Source organism: Schistocerca americana, chromosome X (assembly GCF_021461395.2).
Source record: "Schistocerca americana isolate TAMUIC-IGC-003095 chromosome X, iqSchAmer2.1, whole genome shotgun sequence".
NCBI classification, from domain to species: domain Eukaryota; kingdom Metazoa; phylum Arthropoda; class Insecta; order Orthoptera; family Acrididae; genus Schistocerca; species Schistocerca americana.
The window spans coordinates 661461212-661477791 of NC_060130.1; the positions used below are offsets into that span (position 1 = coordinate 661461212).

General features: G+C 39.8%; 1 protein-coding gene across 1 annotated transcript; it reads right to left on the minus strand.

Moving 5' to 3' along the window:
* Positions 1-7926: 7926 nt before the first annotated feature.
* On the minus strand, positions 7927-8448 carry LOC124555168 (NADH dehydrogenase [ubiquinone] iron-sulfur protein 6, mitochondrial). Its single transcript, XM_047128991.1, has one exon. It carries the CDS (start codon positions 8412-8414, stop codon positions 8040-8042), a length of 375 nt encoding a protein of 124 aa, XP_046984947.1. The 5' UTR covers positions 8415-8448; the 3' UTR covers positions 7927-8039.
* Positions 8449-16580: the final 8132 nt, after the last annotated feature.

Sequence of the window (16580 nt, forward strand, 5' to 3'; positions counted from 1 at the left end):
AAGTCACTGTCACAAAGATAATCACGGAGCGAAGACATGAAACTGGGTGAAGAGACCATATGGTTGATAGCTGAAAAGGCGGCACGGGTGGCACTGAAGTTGGTAGGAGTACACTTATTGAGGAAGCACAGACAGAGAATGGAAAGAAGCTGATCAATTAGATGGCGCACACTGAAATCCTCAGGTGGGTGAAGGAGGAGGAGGAGGAGGAGGAGGAGGAGGAGGGGGGGGGGGGGCAGCAGCTGCAGGATTAAGGTGTTCATCTCAAGGGGCTAAGTACCTTGCCTGGAAGTAAATAAATGTTACAAATGGTGATCTTTGGGGTAGTTTGCACTCACATCGCTATCACTTCTAATGCTGTATGGAGGGAAATCTACTCAGTAATGACACACATGCGAACAACCATTTTACAGACTCAAAAGTTGCCCTCCTTGGGCCAACACAATTCTGAAAGAATGCATGGAACTACAAAATGTTGAGGAATGGTCATCAGTAAAGTGAGTTTCTTGGAGCCCAATAGAGACTGCAGGATAAGATGAAATTAGTTATTGCAGTTCCAGTAGGTAACAGTAGTACCCATTACATCATAATGTTGAGGGTATCCTTGTTTGCTTTCACGTTGTTCAATAATTGTCATGGACCTTTGTGGAGTTATCATCCAGTTTGTGTTTTTCGTTTTCCCACAGACGGCAGGACATAAGGTTTCCTGTCACTCCTGTACACCATATCTTTTTCTGGGAGAAGTTTCCTCCAGAGGTTAAGATGAATGCAACTGTATCTGTGCGGTTATCCTTAGGATTTTTTTCTTCGCATTGGACAAAATTAACACTTTCCAATTTGAGATTAGATCGTAGCTCCTTCTCTGTCTAAAATGCAAGGGCTCTGTGGAAGGTAATTCCTTGCACCATATTCAAAGTTTTATGTGAGGAAATAGTCACTGGTATGTCACACACATATTCACATCATGGAAGAGTTTGAGGTACTGAAACACAAGAGGTATTTAACTAATAGTGATCCACTGCGCATTTTTCCCAATTAAGGCATTCATGTCCGTCCACTCAACAGAAAAATATTTTCAAAATAGAAGTCAAACCCAAAAGGGGACCAACTGCACTTCAACCGAAGTGATGCAAGGATAATGAATGAAGATTTCAATGAAAGAAAGCAGAACCTAGGAAAATAGACAGGTCAACAGCAAAGACTGCCACCATGAGAAAGAGAAATAAGGATAATTGGAGACGAGAAGCTGCAGCACTGAAAGGAAGCAGGTACTGCAATAGTTTGAGGCCCCATGCTCACCACATACATACTAGTGAAAAGAGCCATGAGCCCCCAGAAAGGGACAGTGGGGGGAGAACAGTGGTGTGGTAACAAGTACTCACTTGTGTGCATAAAATCAGTTAAATACTCAATGGGAAAAATAATTATATGCAATTATTTATAAGTTAAAACATCACAATAAAAACAAATATGTATTATTATTATTTTTTTGTCAGTGCCAGCAGAAATTCTGAATCCAAAATAAGGCTGAGAAATATATAAGTTATTTCATTGAATGTGATTTCATGTCATGTGCCCACTCACTGACATCATTGCCTTGAACAGTGGAGCTCGCGCATGTAGACCGTACCCTATTACGACATCAGACTGAGAAGCATCAAAAGTTAAGTAAACATTACACCAAATCCATGCCCAAACACACATTCCACAGAAATGTAGCTTTCATTACATACATAATGAAATCCATTTGCAGATTACACCTGTTAAAGCTTTATCATTTGAATATTCTTAGTGAAAATATTTAGATATGTGGCGTCATCATTTAATAAAGATCTACAAATTGTATATTTTAATCTGTCTGTGAAAATACAAACAGTGTACTACACATATGACTAAAAATTAAAAATATCAGTCTTATAGTATATTTTACTTCAGATGGTCTTGATTTTCCTTAGTTAATATAGAAATTTGAAGGAAATTTTAATGTCACTAAATTTCCTGTCACTTTACTGGTATAAATCACAAAAACTCACACAAATAATGATCAATCCTGTGTAAATCTGTAACTGTGTTATCCAATGTTGCCTTCTTTTCTTTTTAATAATCTTTACACTAATTTCAGTCAATTGAACTGTTCAAACTCTCAGTTTTACATAAGGCATGCAACCCCCCCCTCCCCCCCCCCTCTCTCTCTCTCTCTCTAAAAAAAAAAAAAAAAAGAAGTTCTTCATGTGTCACAGTACTGCCTATTTTATGAAAGCACTTCATTCTGCCAACTCAGTAGATGTATTTTTTTTCCTTGAACTCCAGCTGCTACAGTGATACTTTCATCATCTGCACTTTTATTATTATTATTATTATTATTATTATTATTATTATTATTATTATTACTATAGTAGTAGTTTTTGGGAGGGTAGGGCTGGAGACAGTTTTCAGAAATAGAAATGAATTTATTAAGTTCATAAATTTAGAGGTGGGTTTCGACTCACTGTAAGATTCAACTATGTCAATGTTATCTCCTGCCTTTCTACAATCTTCCTATGTTTTGTTACTTACCAGCTGCTTTCTCAAAGACTCTACTAAGTTATGTAATGTGATTAACTGTACACCATGACAATTCATTTACCATAGGATAGTTACGTGGTGGTACATTTATGCATTGCCAATACCAACATAATCTGGAAGGCTGCACCTCAAATCAGACTCAAATATTAATCATAGCATCTAATGCAATTCATTTTGTAAACAAAAAAAAAGTGGAGAAGAGTATGCAGCAATAATAAACAAGAGGCTGGAGGCTAAAGTAGCTCAATTTTTCTCCAAGCTCACTTGCTGCATAAAAACTCTACACTAAATATAAAAAATGTTAACTCCCTGCTGCAGCATACAAAGAAGATATTCATCTGAGTAAGGTAAATATCTGACCACTTTCTCTCAGGCAACATCTAAATAATCTTAATGATCATTCCTGCATAGCACAAGTATTTGGATCCTGTGACTTTGATAAAAAGACTCACAGGTTTATAATTTCCACAAAACAAGTTCCAGCCATAAAATCTATTACTTTGTGGACTCCAAAGACTATCTATTACATGTACGACCCCTAATTCTTTCACGCAATCTTAAAGCAATGTCTTGTGAAGCAGAAAGCTAATCAACACAAAATTTAAATGAACTCAGCATCAATATCTATTCTCTGCACCAAATGAACACCATAATAACTTCTACAATCAAAGCACAGGGTTTCAAATCATTCACTGCATTATAAAAAAATGAAAACTACAGTTACAGATTTTAGTTATAAATCTGAACATTTTTTGATCGGAACAGTTATATTGTGATTACTTTTGCTTCCCATGAGAATGCTAATGTTTCTTGCACATCGAAACCCTCCTGACCGGTATGCAATCAACTAACTATGAATGTAATGATTGAAAATGGCATCTAATTATTACACTCCATTAAAATAACTTATCTGCAAAATTTCAGTTAATTACGGTGACTTCTGTCACATCATTCATCTTTACCTTTACTTCAATCTCAGCTTTACAACCAATTTTATTGCAGAACATACAAGTTACATCCTCATAAGACTGCATTTCACAATGAATGAATCAATGAATGTATATAAATAGTCTGTACAAGGATGTCAATAAGCAGACAGACTCTTCTAAACAACAAAAGTACAATTACCAGTTTATACATCAAGTAGAGAACAAACTTAGTCCAGAGATTTCTTCACTAATTCAGTAGCTATATTTATCTTCAAACTCACTGGAAGAGAGTAATTTGGGAAGGCCGAGAGCCTTGAAAACAGTCTCTTGTGAAATGATGTAGTCTGCCACCTGTTAAAATGATTAATCTTGGTTTTCACACACTGTAACAAAACCTACGAAGTATCTGAGGGATGAATGAATGATCACTGAAAGAGAATTCTTAATGTAATTAGTAAGGCCCAACATGTACTCAAAAACTGTTCTGAAATCATGAATAATTAACAATGATATGGCCAAATTGTAGATAGCATCATTAGCTGTTTACATGTTCCATAGGTCACATTCATAATAAAGTTTACAATGGGGAAGATGTCAACCAAACTGACATTGAATACACATTTAAAAAAAAAAAAAAGTTTATATGGCTACATACTGGCCATTTAAAGTTTTTTTGTTTTGAATAAATGGCTACTTCCAGTCAAGAACTACTCTTTGTAGTAGGATGAGTTTTTACATACATATCTTTAATCTAATCTACATTTTAAAACATTTCTATTATTTCTCAGGCTTCTTACTTCCATGGGTAAATAGTGTGTTTCATAGCTGCATATTTCACTCCTTTTTCTGCCAACGGAGTCCCTGCAGGGTTACACAGATCATTCTTCCTTCTAGTATTATACTCATGAATACCCCTGTTGGTAACAAATTACATAAGTGAATAAATGTACTGAGAGACTTGCAAATATCCACAGCTGTTTAAAGTGATGCCCTCAAGATGTATGTGCGTGAACTCTGCTCATTATCCCAATTACTTTCTTTTGTGCAGTTAATATTGTGTAAGCGTGTGAGGTGTTACCTGTAAATATTATCCAATAAGACATCAGTGAATGAAAATTTGCCAGAGGTTTTCCAGTTTAAGCTTTCGTCAATATGTAAACCTGGAAATCTAGAATTTTTGTACCCTATTTATTATTTCTTGTTGGTATACTTGGTTCATAGAATGTGAGATATTTTTCACACTATGAAACTGAATTAGCTGTGTTTAAAAAAATTTCAAGCTAGCCCACTCATACAAAACCATTCAATAACATTCACAAAAACATAATTTACTATTTTCTGCACTGATGCTTCCTTGCTTGGCTTCACAACAGTTCTTGTATAATCTATAAACAGGACTAACTGTGCTTACTGATTCAAATAACAAGGGAGATCATAAAAAAAGCAAGAACAGTTGTGGCACAATGATCAAACCCTATGAGATGCCTACTGTAATTTCTAACCATACAGATGGTGTGGCATCCCTCTTTGTATTACCTGAACAGCCTAGGGTCACTTTTTGCATTCTTTTTCTTAAATGAGAAATAAACCATACATGTGGTGAACAACGTATTTCTTAAAAGCTTAACTGCTGTAACAGAATATTATGACTGACACAATTAAATACCTTCAATAAGCATAGCAGATCTCAAACAGTGAAATTTTATTGTTTACACTTTATTGTATGCTCAGTAAATGTACACCTAGCTGTCTCAGTAGCATGGCCCTTCTGAAATCCAAACCATGATTGGCTAAAGGTACCACTACTACACAGTTGCATGGCAACAGTTTACATCCCCTATCCCATTTGAATGTTATGAACATCTTCCCAACACTCAATCACCAACATCTCAATTTTCCATTTTATCTGTCTTTCCTCAGACTTGTAAGAATATCATGATCCAAACATTTCAAAAAAGTTCTGCAAACATTTCATTTCATGTTTCTGCCCACTCCATCTCCATATCTTAAACATATAAAATAAGCATTATTCAAAGATTGAACAATGTACTAGTAGTAGCCCTGTCATCATATTTAATTTTTGTTTATATTGAGTATAAGTGTACACTGATATTCTAAGGTAGCAACTAATTGTGTAAATTACTTCATTCACTTACAACACAGTACAGTGTATAGTTCAGACTGGTAAGCATATTAGTGAAAAAATAAAGAGAACAGTGTTTTGGGTGTGACAAACAATGAAGGTTACATAGCTCAAAGGTAATTAAAAAGTTACAATTCACAAAACAAGACAATAGTTGGGTAAGAGTGATAGCACAAATGCTTTCTATACCCAACTATGACAACTTCCATTACAAGACTGTAAAAATACTGCTTGGAGAAGTACAGCACACCACATCATGACATTTACGGTAATGGAAACTATTTCACAGCCATATCTGTGTATGAGCATCTCCACTTTACCCATCATTACTGAGATAAAAATTATAATTAAAAGTAAATAATTAAGGAGAAAAGGAGATAACTCACTGAGTAGTAGTAGCACTGAGTTGTTACACAAAAAAGGGAATAAAAATGTCTGATACCTGGATTGCAGTTTGCTGTGGGTAGAGGGCAGAAAGAGGTGAGGGTTAAAGAGGGTGGCATACTGGCTGAATGAAGGCAGATAAGAATGCAACAGCTAGGCACCAGAACCAATGAGTTCATGCATTCCATGATGATGGTGACCTGGAGGAGTAGATTGAAAAGGAGTGACAGGACAGAGGAAGTGGTGAATGTGGGATACAGCATTCGGCATGGTCAGTTTTTGCATTTTCTCCTTCAATAGCACAACGAAACCTAATTTTTTTCCCTGTCATCGCTGGTGCACCGTCTGTAGACACTGAAACTAAAGAATTCCACGACAATCCTATATTTTCAACACTTTCTTCAACACTACTTAAAATATCACTTCCGGTTGTAGTGTTTTTCATGGCTACTACATCGAGGAGCTCCTTCCTCACCTGAAGATCTCTATTAACACCTCTAATAAATATGGAAAGCTGCGCTGTTCCAGTGAGATCAACACTTTCGTCCAGAGCTAGAGAATACGCCATAAAATCTTTATAGATATTTGCAAGCTGGCTCTGGACGTCATCTGCCATGTCCTGTATGCAACGCATAATGGTCATGTTAGATAATGGCACAATCCGAAACTGTTCAACTTGAGATGTACACAAATGTTCCGCTGCAACTACCAAACATCTTTTGTTAAATCACCATCAGTGAAGGGGAGCAGGGATTTTGCTAAAAACAAAGCAATTTTGTAGTTCACTCTGAGAGCTGCCTCAGTTGACTTCTCTTCGCCATCCAGATCTTTTTCGGATAGCTTCCTTTTAAATTTAATAACTTCCTGTGCACGATCTGGTCCATCACATTTTCCACTTCCGTAGTCTTTCGCGTGGTACGACATATAATGTCGCTGCAAATTAAATTTCCTAAAAGAATTCAGCGTTTTGTGACATACTAAACATTTTGCAACACCATCTTTTTCTGTAAACAGATACAATTCCTCCCAATGGGGTTGAACTGCCAAAGCATGGTTGGGGTTACACAACGGTGACTTGACATGATTCTTAACCATCGAAGTGACTGTTAAAGCTGATCGTAGTACTTTTAACGCTACACAGTCGGCGCAAATTCAATAGGCACGCTGAGGTCCTATTCATACGTGCGCGCGCATTTCCCCTCCCTCCCTACTCCTCGACCTTGCACCTGCTCGCGAGCATGTGCCTGAGCAGACGCGAGTACTCGTGCTCAAAACCGGCCAGTTGTTAAGCCCTGGTCTAAAGAATCCACACAAAATAACTGACTACATGATCAGCAGTGTTTACTTCTTTCTATGGACTTCATTGCTGATTTAAGGACATTGTTACCTTGTTACTGGTTTCCTATTAATTGACATGGAGGTTCTTGATTTTGCTCCACATTAGTTGAATTACGTCATATTACATTTATACTGAGCCCTTGAACCTGGTCTCTCTCAATGTATTTCAAGGCAGCAAATTTTCCCCCACTTTGTCAATACTGAACCTACCAATTCAATCCCTCTGCTGTGACCCCACAAATAAACTGCTCTCTAAAACTCACTGTGTGTACAATACACCCCATATTCTTATGATTTCACATTCATTGGCTTTGCCACCTCACAATCAACCTGTCATCTTTCAAGATCCAACAGGCAATACCTCTCATATACAGACATAGTGAAAAAATATCACACTACTCCAACACTTAGAATGATATTATACACTACCATCAAGTTGGCAACAAGTATTCCTTAAGGAACTGAAGCACTTATTTCTAAATGTAAATAACAGGTGTACAATATCAACTAGCAATTTCAAGACAGTTTGGATTAATATCAAAAAGCTTGTCAAGTAGTAATGCAAGATTAATCGTGTTAAATAGATTTATTTGTACACATGATTTGCAAAAGTAACTAATAATAAGACATATTGGTAACACATCAAAACTGTGCTATCAAAGTGCTACAGAACTTCTTTTCTAATGGTCCTCTTTGAAGAAACGAAGGCCACAGTAGCCACAAGCATGGTTGCCTGGTTTATCAAGGTTTATGTACACTTTAGGATGACCAGTTGGACCACCACCACCATCGCACGCTACAACACGCTCTTGCTTAGGAATTGGTGGTGTATCAGCAATCAGCTTGATTGCAAAATTTGGATTAACTTGTTTTTCTTTCCCAATGAACCGAACATTTCTGTAGTCATCTTCTTCAAACTTTTGACCAGTATGTGTCACAGTATCACCTGATTCTGCAACACCACTGTAAAAGCGTTTTGCATTAAGATGGTTGCAAAATCTTCTTACAATTGTGAGCTCGGATCCTAAGATCTTTGAGCTCAGTGATGCGGCCATTCCTGGAATTATCTTGCTATCCTGTTACATGAATCTGTAAAGAAAAGAAGACCATTCAAAGTGACTGACACAAAATGCATTTAGCTATGAAGTATGGCAATATGATTTGAAATACTTCATTAAATGTAGAAAGCGTATGCAAGAATCATGAGAGCTAAATTACAAACAGCAAGAAGCAGATTATTAAGATACAGGGAATCAAGCAGAAGTGCTGAATCCTGGAATTTATATTGTGCAGAAAGACTTTCAGATAGTCAGCCGCACATCTGTTTCTAATAAACAACAAAAGCAAATAGAGAGACAGACAGATTGATAGGTAGGTAGAGAGAGAGAGAGAGAGAGAGAGAGAGAGAGAGAGAGAGAGAGAGGGGTGGGGGTGGGGGTGGGGGAATAAATCAGTTTTTAATAAATAGTAAAAAATTATCACACTAATGTTTTCCACTCCTTTGAACAAGGATATGTACATCCCAATCATCCCTATCCATGATGAACAAATTGGTAAAAGTATGACACCAAATTCTTAGGATTATGGCTGCAAAGTAATGTAAAATGGAATAAGAATGCAGAATATGTTTACATAAAATTGCTCACTGAAATCCTGCTGTAGTAAGGAAAGGAAGCACGCACATCATGCCTACTTTCTTTCTCACCTGAAATATGGGGTCATATTTTAAAGAAATTCTAAAGCAGCTATCACCACATTCCAACTACAAAAATGGGCTGCCACAAGAATCAGGTCTGGATGCATATTTAGCAACTCATTTTAAGCTCTGCTTAAGATCTCTAGTATTTCTCCTTTATGATGTCGCTACATTACGGAAAGTCTTACTTTCTTTCAAATAAATGTAATAGGCAATTATAATACACTGATGGAAAAAAAACTGTGGCACAAAGGAGGAGTTTTGCGACAAACTAAATTCAGTTGGCATGTTTTTACTTGTGAAAGATGTCTATTAAAATTTAGCACCAACAGCATACGAGTGGCATTAGTAGCAGCACTATGAGGATACAAATAAAGATTTGCTTTAAATATACATTGTTACAGTCATGAGTGTTAGTTACTTATGAGACTGGACATGGTGAGTTGATGTTAGTCAAGAATGCCTTTAAGACGACGACAGATGCCAATATCAACACCTCACTGAGTTTGAATGGAGTCTTGTAATAGGACTATGAGTAACTATATGTTCCTTCTGTGGTACTGCAGTAAGACTTGGCCGGAACGTAGCCATGTACACGACACTGCAGGCAGTGGTGGGCACAAGAATGTATGGGTGCAAGAAGACCAGGCTCCAGATGGCCACGTAGCATTATCGAGAGTGAAGATCGTGTTCATCAGCGTATGGCTGTGGTGCATCATCCTGCATCTGCAGCAGCAATCCGAGCAGCAGCTGACACCACAGTGACATGACCAATTGTGACAAATTGGTTACTTCAAGGGCAGTTCTGAGACAGACCCCCTGTAGCGTCTGTTCCCCTGACCCCAAACCACCACCATTTGCGATTTCAGTGGTGTCAAGCACAAGCTCACTGAGGGGCAGGGTGATGGTCTGTTTTACCCGATGAAAGCTGGTTCTGGCTTGGTGCGAATGATAGACCAACCTGTCTGTGCACTAGTGCTAGACCAACACCTCTTAAATCACAAGGTCTTACAGCTCTCTGCCAATAGGTGAGTGATGTCATCAACTTCAGGCATGCAGCCAGTGCCACCTATGGGTAGTAGTGCAATCTAGGTGCCTATAGGAATTCTACGTGGAGCCATGTAAACAACTGTTTCGGAGCTGTAGTGTTAGTGACTTGAATTCCCTTGTGAAGTAGTTAACTTTTCTACTCTTTGAAATGTATACTGCCTGTGGCTGAGAAGTGATCACCACCATGGTGAATATGTGTTGTGTTCCTGGTTGTAATGGTAATTACGACGAGAAGGTGGTTCACATTTTTAAATTTCCAGCCGACGAGAATACGAGAAGGGAATGGTTATCTGCAATCAGAAGAGAGAATTTTGTTCCTAGCACACATTCTGTGCCCAGTACCTTTCATTTTAAGCTGTACTTATTGATGAAAGAACATGGCAGTTGACATTTAAGTATCAGTACAAGTTTCAGCGACATGTGTGAAGTATATTATTTTTCAATTTGTAGGTCTGCCATTTGCACTTCTGCAAAGATGATATATTGTGGGAAACACAAGCAGTAGACTGGAAAACTGGGACTACATTAACGGCATCACTAAGCAAGCCACAACTCTGACAAAAAGCAGTCCCAAGCAAATTTCCTAACTGCCCTTTGTATATTTCCAAAGTGATGCCAAAAACCAGAGCTGAACCGAGAGCATCCATAGGGGACATTATTAAATCTCTAGAAGAATATAATAAGAAGTTTTCCCTCAGTTCATTTCAAGAACTGATAAAGACGCTTGATTGTGTTGTAATGAAAAGTGGTCAAAGCAGTGAAAGATTCATATATACTGTTTTTTATGTATAAACTGAAAGAACACCACATCGTATTTTGTACATAATTAGTAATCAGGAATTCAGTGTAAGCATTTATGTTAAGGGTTGTGAAATCATTTCCAAGGAAGTTCCAAAAACTGTATGTAATATCCATGATCTAGACAATATTATAATATTTGTTGAAAGTTTAACGCACAAAAAGGAAGAAAAACATCTTGAAGACATCATTGTTGAGCTGTTAGATAACTTAGAATGTGAGGGGAAAACTAAACCCGGTGTTGAATTCATAAAAAGCCAGTTTCAGTTAAGCTCCTCGCCTCCAGAGAAACATAGGTTTCCTCCCCATGTTTTAGTATTTGCTTCTTTGTTGCTTTTTATTTCAAGCCATGCTTACAGATTCATACGAAGCACTGGAAACATTGTTCTGCCTCATCCTAATACTATTAGACACATCTGTGCAAATACTGATGTTGATCCTAACAGTCCAAACTTTCTAGCTTACATTAGGGATAAAGTATCAAACTTGAATCATCATGATTGTTTTGTGACACTCGTGTTAAATGAAATACACATTAAGCCAGCCATGGACTACAAAGAAGGAAATTTAGTTGGTGTGGCACATTATACCATTGCTCTTGCAACAACTGCTCATGTGTTTACAGTGCAAGGTGTAATTTCATCATTTAAAGATGTTGTCCACATCCTGCCTGTAAATAAAATAACTGCTGACCAGTTGTTCAATGTAATTAAAAAAGTATTGATTGTGTAGGAAGACTTAGGTTTAAAGGTTATTTGTATTTGTTCTGACAATAACTCATTTAACAGAAAGGCTGTCTAATTTTGCAAACCCACCACAACTTAGTATTGCTTACCCACACCCTTCAGATCATTCCAGACCTTTGTTTCATGTTACAGACCCAGTACACATTTATAAATGCATCAGAAATAACTGGGTGACTTTGAAAGATGAACTTCTGTCATTTTACTTCCCCAGCTTTGAAAACACATCTGTGAGAATGCAAGCTTCATTTTCTGCAATTAGGTCCATATTTGCCATTGAATGAACAAATTATTGAAATCTGGGTATGGTTTAAGTATGAATGCTCTGTGGCCCTCTTCATTAGAAAAACAAAATGTAAAGCTTGTTTGTCAAATTTTCAATGACAACATAAAGTGCAGTTTACTGGAGTTAAAAATTATGAAGGAACTGCTGAAAATTATTAAAATAATAAGCACACGGTGGAAAATTACGAATGTTAAGTCCTCTTTGAAAGGCCTTAGACTTGGAGAGGAAATGGCAAAGCCTCTAACAAGCCACAAGGATGATGAGAGGTGTAAATGTCTAGAATTTGTTTTAATCTGTTTAGACAACTGGAGCTCCACGAATTTGTCAAGTGGTAAGCTCAGTACAGAAACACACTGCACTCAAGCATTCAACATGTGCATTATTAGAACTGAGACTGTATGGTCTGTCAGAACTTAAAAGGTCATACTTGCTGCTTGGAAAATTTCAGACTGATGCCTTGGAAGCCAGGTTTGGAATGTATTGGCAGCTATCTGGATCCCAGTACCATATGTCAATGAGGCAAATATTTGAGGCAGAGAAAATGCTGAGATTATCAACTTTGTTAGAGCTTTCTTTACACAAGGTGACTCAGCTACAAAAATTGTAATTAGATCTCCACAAAGCTGTGATCAGTCTATTGTCTTTACGTTGCCTGTGAAATCTCAGCATCAGGTATTTGTAAATTGTTAGTCAACGTGATGTGGAACTTACTGGTCCAGAATTATCAGTGCTTACGTTCATTGCTGGATACTGTTGCTACAACACAATAAAAAAGTTCGAGTGAGGTAAATGCGCTCAGTTTTTAACAATAGATAAGCATCTGGCATGTGGTGCTGAGCACAAACTAATTAAAGATCTTGATATAGGTGGCTTGCGATATCCACAGAAAATGCCATTGTTGATAGTAACGTATTCTTTTTGTTTCATGCGAAACTATTATCAGATGAACACTAAGATTCCTTTCTCGGGCTTTAAAACCGATGGCAAACAACATGTAAATTAATTCTTGATTGTGTCATGGCCAATGATGATTTTACATCAGGCGTCTCTTACAAACATTCAGCACAGGAAATGTGTGAATCTGTTGTTTGAACAGGTGTTGATATTTTGCTTAGTAACTATTGTAAAATGGAAAATGACAAGGTTGGTTCGTTGGTTTAAAAGAGGTGGAGAGGGACCAAACTGCTAGGTCATCAGTCCCTTGTTCTGATTAAAATAATTCCACAAGGGTGGGAGTAAAATAATCGAAACACACAAAACACAGCTGGAAGAAAGGAGAAAACCACAAGAATGACAGAAGGGTAACAAACACTAACATGGACAAAATCGGACAAGAAAACCACAGACACATGCAAGAAACAGTAGACGAGATCAAAACAAGATAGCAGATTACCATGGCTGGCTGACCATGAGAATAAAAAGGAGAGGAGAAGCCAGTCACTCTGCAACACATTAAAACCTCCAGCCTAAAAGCACTAGGGTGGAGGACACAAACGGACAAAGGACATGTGCTAAAACTTAGATCAAATGATAAAACCCGCTCTCACGAATGAAACGTAAAACAAAAGCTGCTTTTGAGGCACTGTCACCCAACACCGAAGGTAGGGTGCAGGGAAAGTTAAAAATCCGCCACAGAGCTGCTAAAAGTAGGCAGTCCAGCAAGAGGTGGACGACCGTCATTTGTGAGCCACAGCGACACCGAGGTGGGTCCTCGCAACGGAGGAGGTAACCATGCGTTAGCCACCTATGGCCAATGCGGAGTCGGCAGAGGACAACTAATTCCCTGCGAGAGGACCGCATGGAAGACTTCCACACATTCGTAGTCGCCTTAATGACATGCAGTTTGTTGTGCATACTGTCACGCCATTCTACCTCCCAAAGCCGAAAAACCTTGTGGTGTAAGACAGAACTCAGGTCAGTTTAGGAGATATCCTCCTACAGAAGCAGTTTCCGAGTAGCCTGTTTGGCCAGCCTGTCGGCAAGTTCATTGCCTGGGATTCCTACATGTCCTGGGGTCCACACAAACACCACTGAATAACAGGACTGTTTAGGGCATAGATGGACTCCTGAATGGATGCTGCCAAAGGATGGTGAGGGTAGCACCGGTCGATAGCTTGTAGGCTGCTCAAAGAGTCAGTACACAGGAGAAATAACTCCAGGGAATGAGTGGATGTGCTCAAGAGCATGAGATATGGCCACCTGCTCTGCAGTGAAAACAGTGCAGCCATTTGGAAAGGAGTGCTGTTCAATATGTCCTCCATGAACATACGCAAAGCCTATATGACCATCGGCCATCGAGCCTTCGGTACAAACCACTTCATGGCCTCGGTACATGTCGAAAATCAAGAGAAAGTGATAGTGGAGAGCCGCAGGGTTAACAGAGTCCTTAGAGCCATGTGAAAGGTCCAGAAGACTCTGCGGCCTAGGTGTACACCGTGGAGGTGTACGTGAATGGACCTTGACGAGAGGCGGTAACAAGGAGGACTCCAGTTCAGACAGAAGGGACTGGACGCCAACCGCAATCTTAAGCCCTGACCTGGGCCGCCGATACGGGAGATGAACTGCCATGGTTGGGAAAAGGAGACGGTAATCTGGATGCGCAGGAAAACTACAAAAATGTGCAATGTAACTGGCGAGCACTTGTGCACGCCTAACCTTCAATGGAGGGACTCCGGCCTCCACCAGGACACTGATCACCAGACTTGTTCTAAAAGCTCCGGTCACTAGGCGAAGGACACAGTGGTGCACTGGGTCAAGTAAAAGCAATGCTGAGGGTGCCGCCAAACTGTAAACCAGACTCCCATAGTCAAGGCGGGATTGAACAAGGGTTCTGTAGAGCTGTAGCAGTGTAGAGCAATCTGCACCCCAGTTGGTGTTGCTCAGGCAGCGGAGGGCATTGAGGTGCTGCCAGAACGTCTGCTTAAGCTGAAAAAGGTGAGGTAGCCAAGTCAATTGGGTGTTCAAAACCAGTCCTAAGAATCAATATTTCTCCACTACAGTGAGTGGATCAACATTAAGGTAAAGTTCTGGTTCTGGATGAATGGTGTGACACCGACAGAAATGCATGACACACAACTTCGCGGCTGAAAACTAGAAACCATGGGCTAGAGCCCATTATTGTGCCTTGTGCATGGCTCCCTGTAGGCGCCGCTCAGTAACACCAGTACTGAGGAGCAGTATGAAATTCAGAAGTCATCCGCATACAGCGAAGGTGAGACCGACGTCCCTACAGCTGCTGCTAGACCGTTAATAGCCACTAAAAATAGAGACACACTCAATACGGAGTATTGCGGAACACCATTCGCCTGAATACAGGAGAAACTATGGGAGGCACTGACTCGGACACGGAGAGTATGGAGTGACAGGAAGTTTTGGATAAAAATCGGGAGCAGGCCCCGGAGATCTCACTCACACAATGTAGCAAGGATATGATGTTGCCATGTCATGTCATATACTTTACGTAAGTAAAGTAAAGGCAGCAACCAGATGTTGGTGTCTGGAAAAGGCTGTTCGGATAGTACACTCAAGGGACATAAGATTATCAGTGGTAGAGCAACCCTGGTGGAAGCTGCTCTGGCATGGAGCCAGTAGGCCACGTGACTCCAGGACCCAACCCAACCACTGACACACCATACATTCCATCAGCTTACAAAGAAAGTTGGTGTGGCTGATGGGCTGGTAGCTATCTACATCAAGCAGTTTGAGCACTGGAATGATGGTGCTCTCCTGCCATTGTGATGGAAAGATGCCATAGCATCAGATCCAGTTGAAGATGATGAGGAGATGTCGCTTGTAGTCACACGAGAGATGTTTAACCATCTGACTGTGCCTCTGATCCAGCCCAGGAGCTGTGTCGGGGCAATGTGCAAGGGTGCTGAGGAGCTCCCACTCTGTAAATGGGGCATTATAGGGTTCACTGTGGTGTGTAGCGAACGAGAGGACTTTCCTTTCCATCTGCCATTTGAGGGTGCGAAACGCTGGGGGTTAGTTCTCCAACACAGAGACTCGAGCATAGTGCTCAGCAAAGTGCTTGGCAATCTTGTTTGCATCGGTAGATAACATGCCCTGGATGTTACTGCCAGAGACATCTGTTGGGGTCTGGTACCCAAAAAGACATCTGATTTTTGTCCAGACTTGGGAAGGTGATGTACAGTACCCAATGGTCAACATGTACCTCTCCCAACACTCCAGTTTCCACTGTTTTATAAGCTGGTGAAGGCAGACACGGAGACTATCAGGTGCTCTAGGGAAGGGTGCCGCTTATGTCGCTGTTCAGCTTGCAGACGCTCTTTAATTGCCTCAGTAATTTTTGGCAACCACCAAGGGACTGTCTTTCACTGGGGCACCCTAAAGAACGAGGGATTGAGTTTTCCACCACAGAAACAATCGTTGTAGTGACCTGCTCAATGACAACATCGATGGCACCATGTGGGGAAGATTCAGCAGTGACAGCAGAGGTGAAGGCTTGCCAGTCTGCCTTGTTTAAAGCCCATCTGGGTAGGCATCCTTGAGCATGACACCTGGGGAAGTGGTCACAGCCACACAAGTCGTCATGTGCTCTCCAGTGGATAAATGGGAGAAGGCCACGACTGCAAACCAAGAGATCAATGGATGAATACGTGCCATGTGCCACAATGAAATGTGTGGG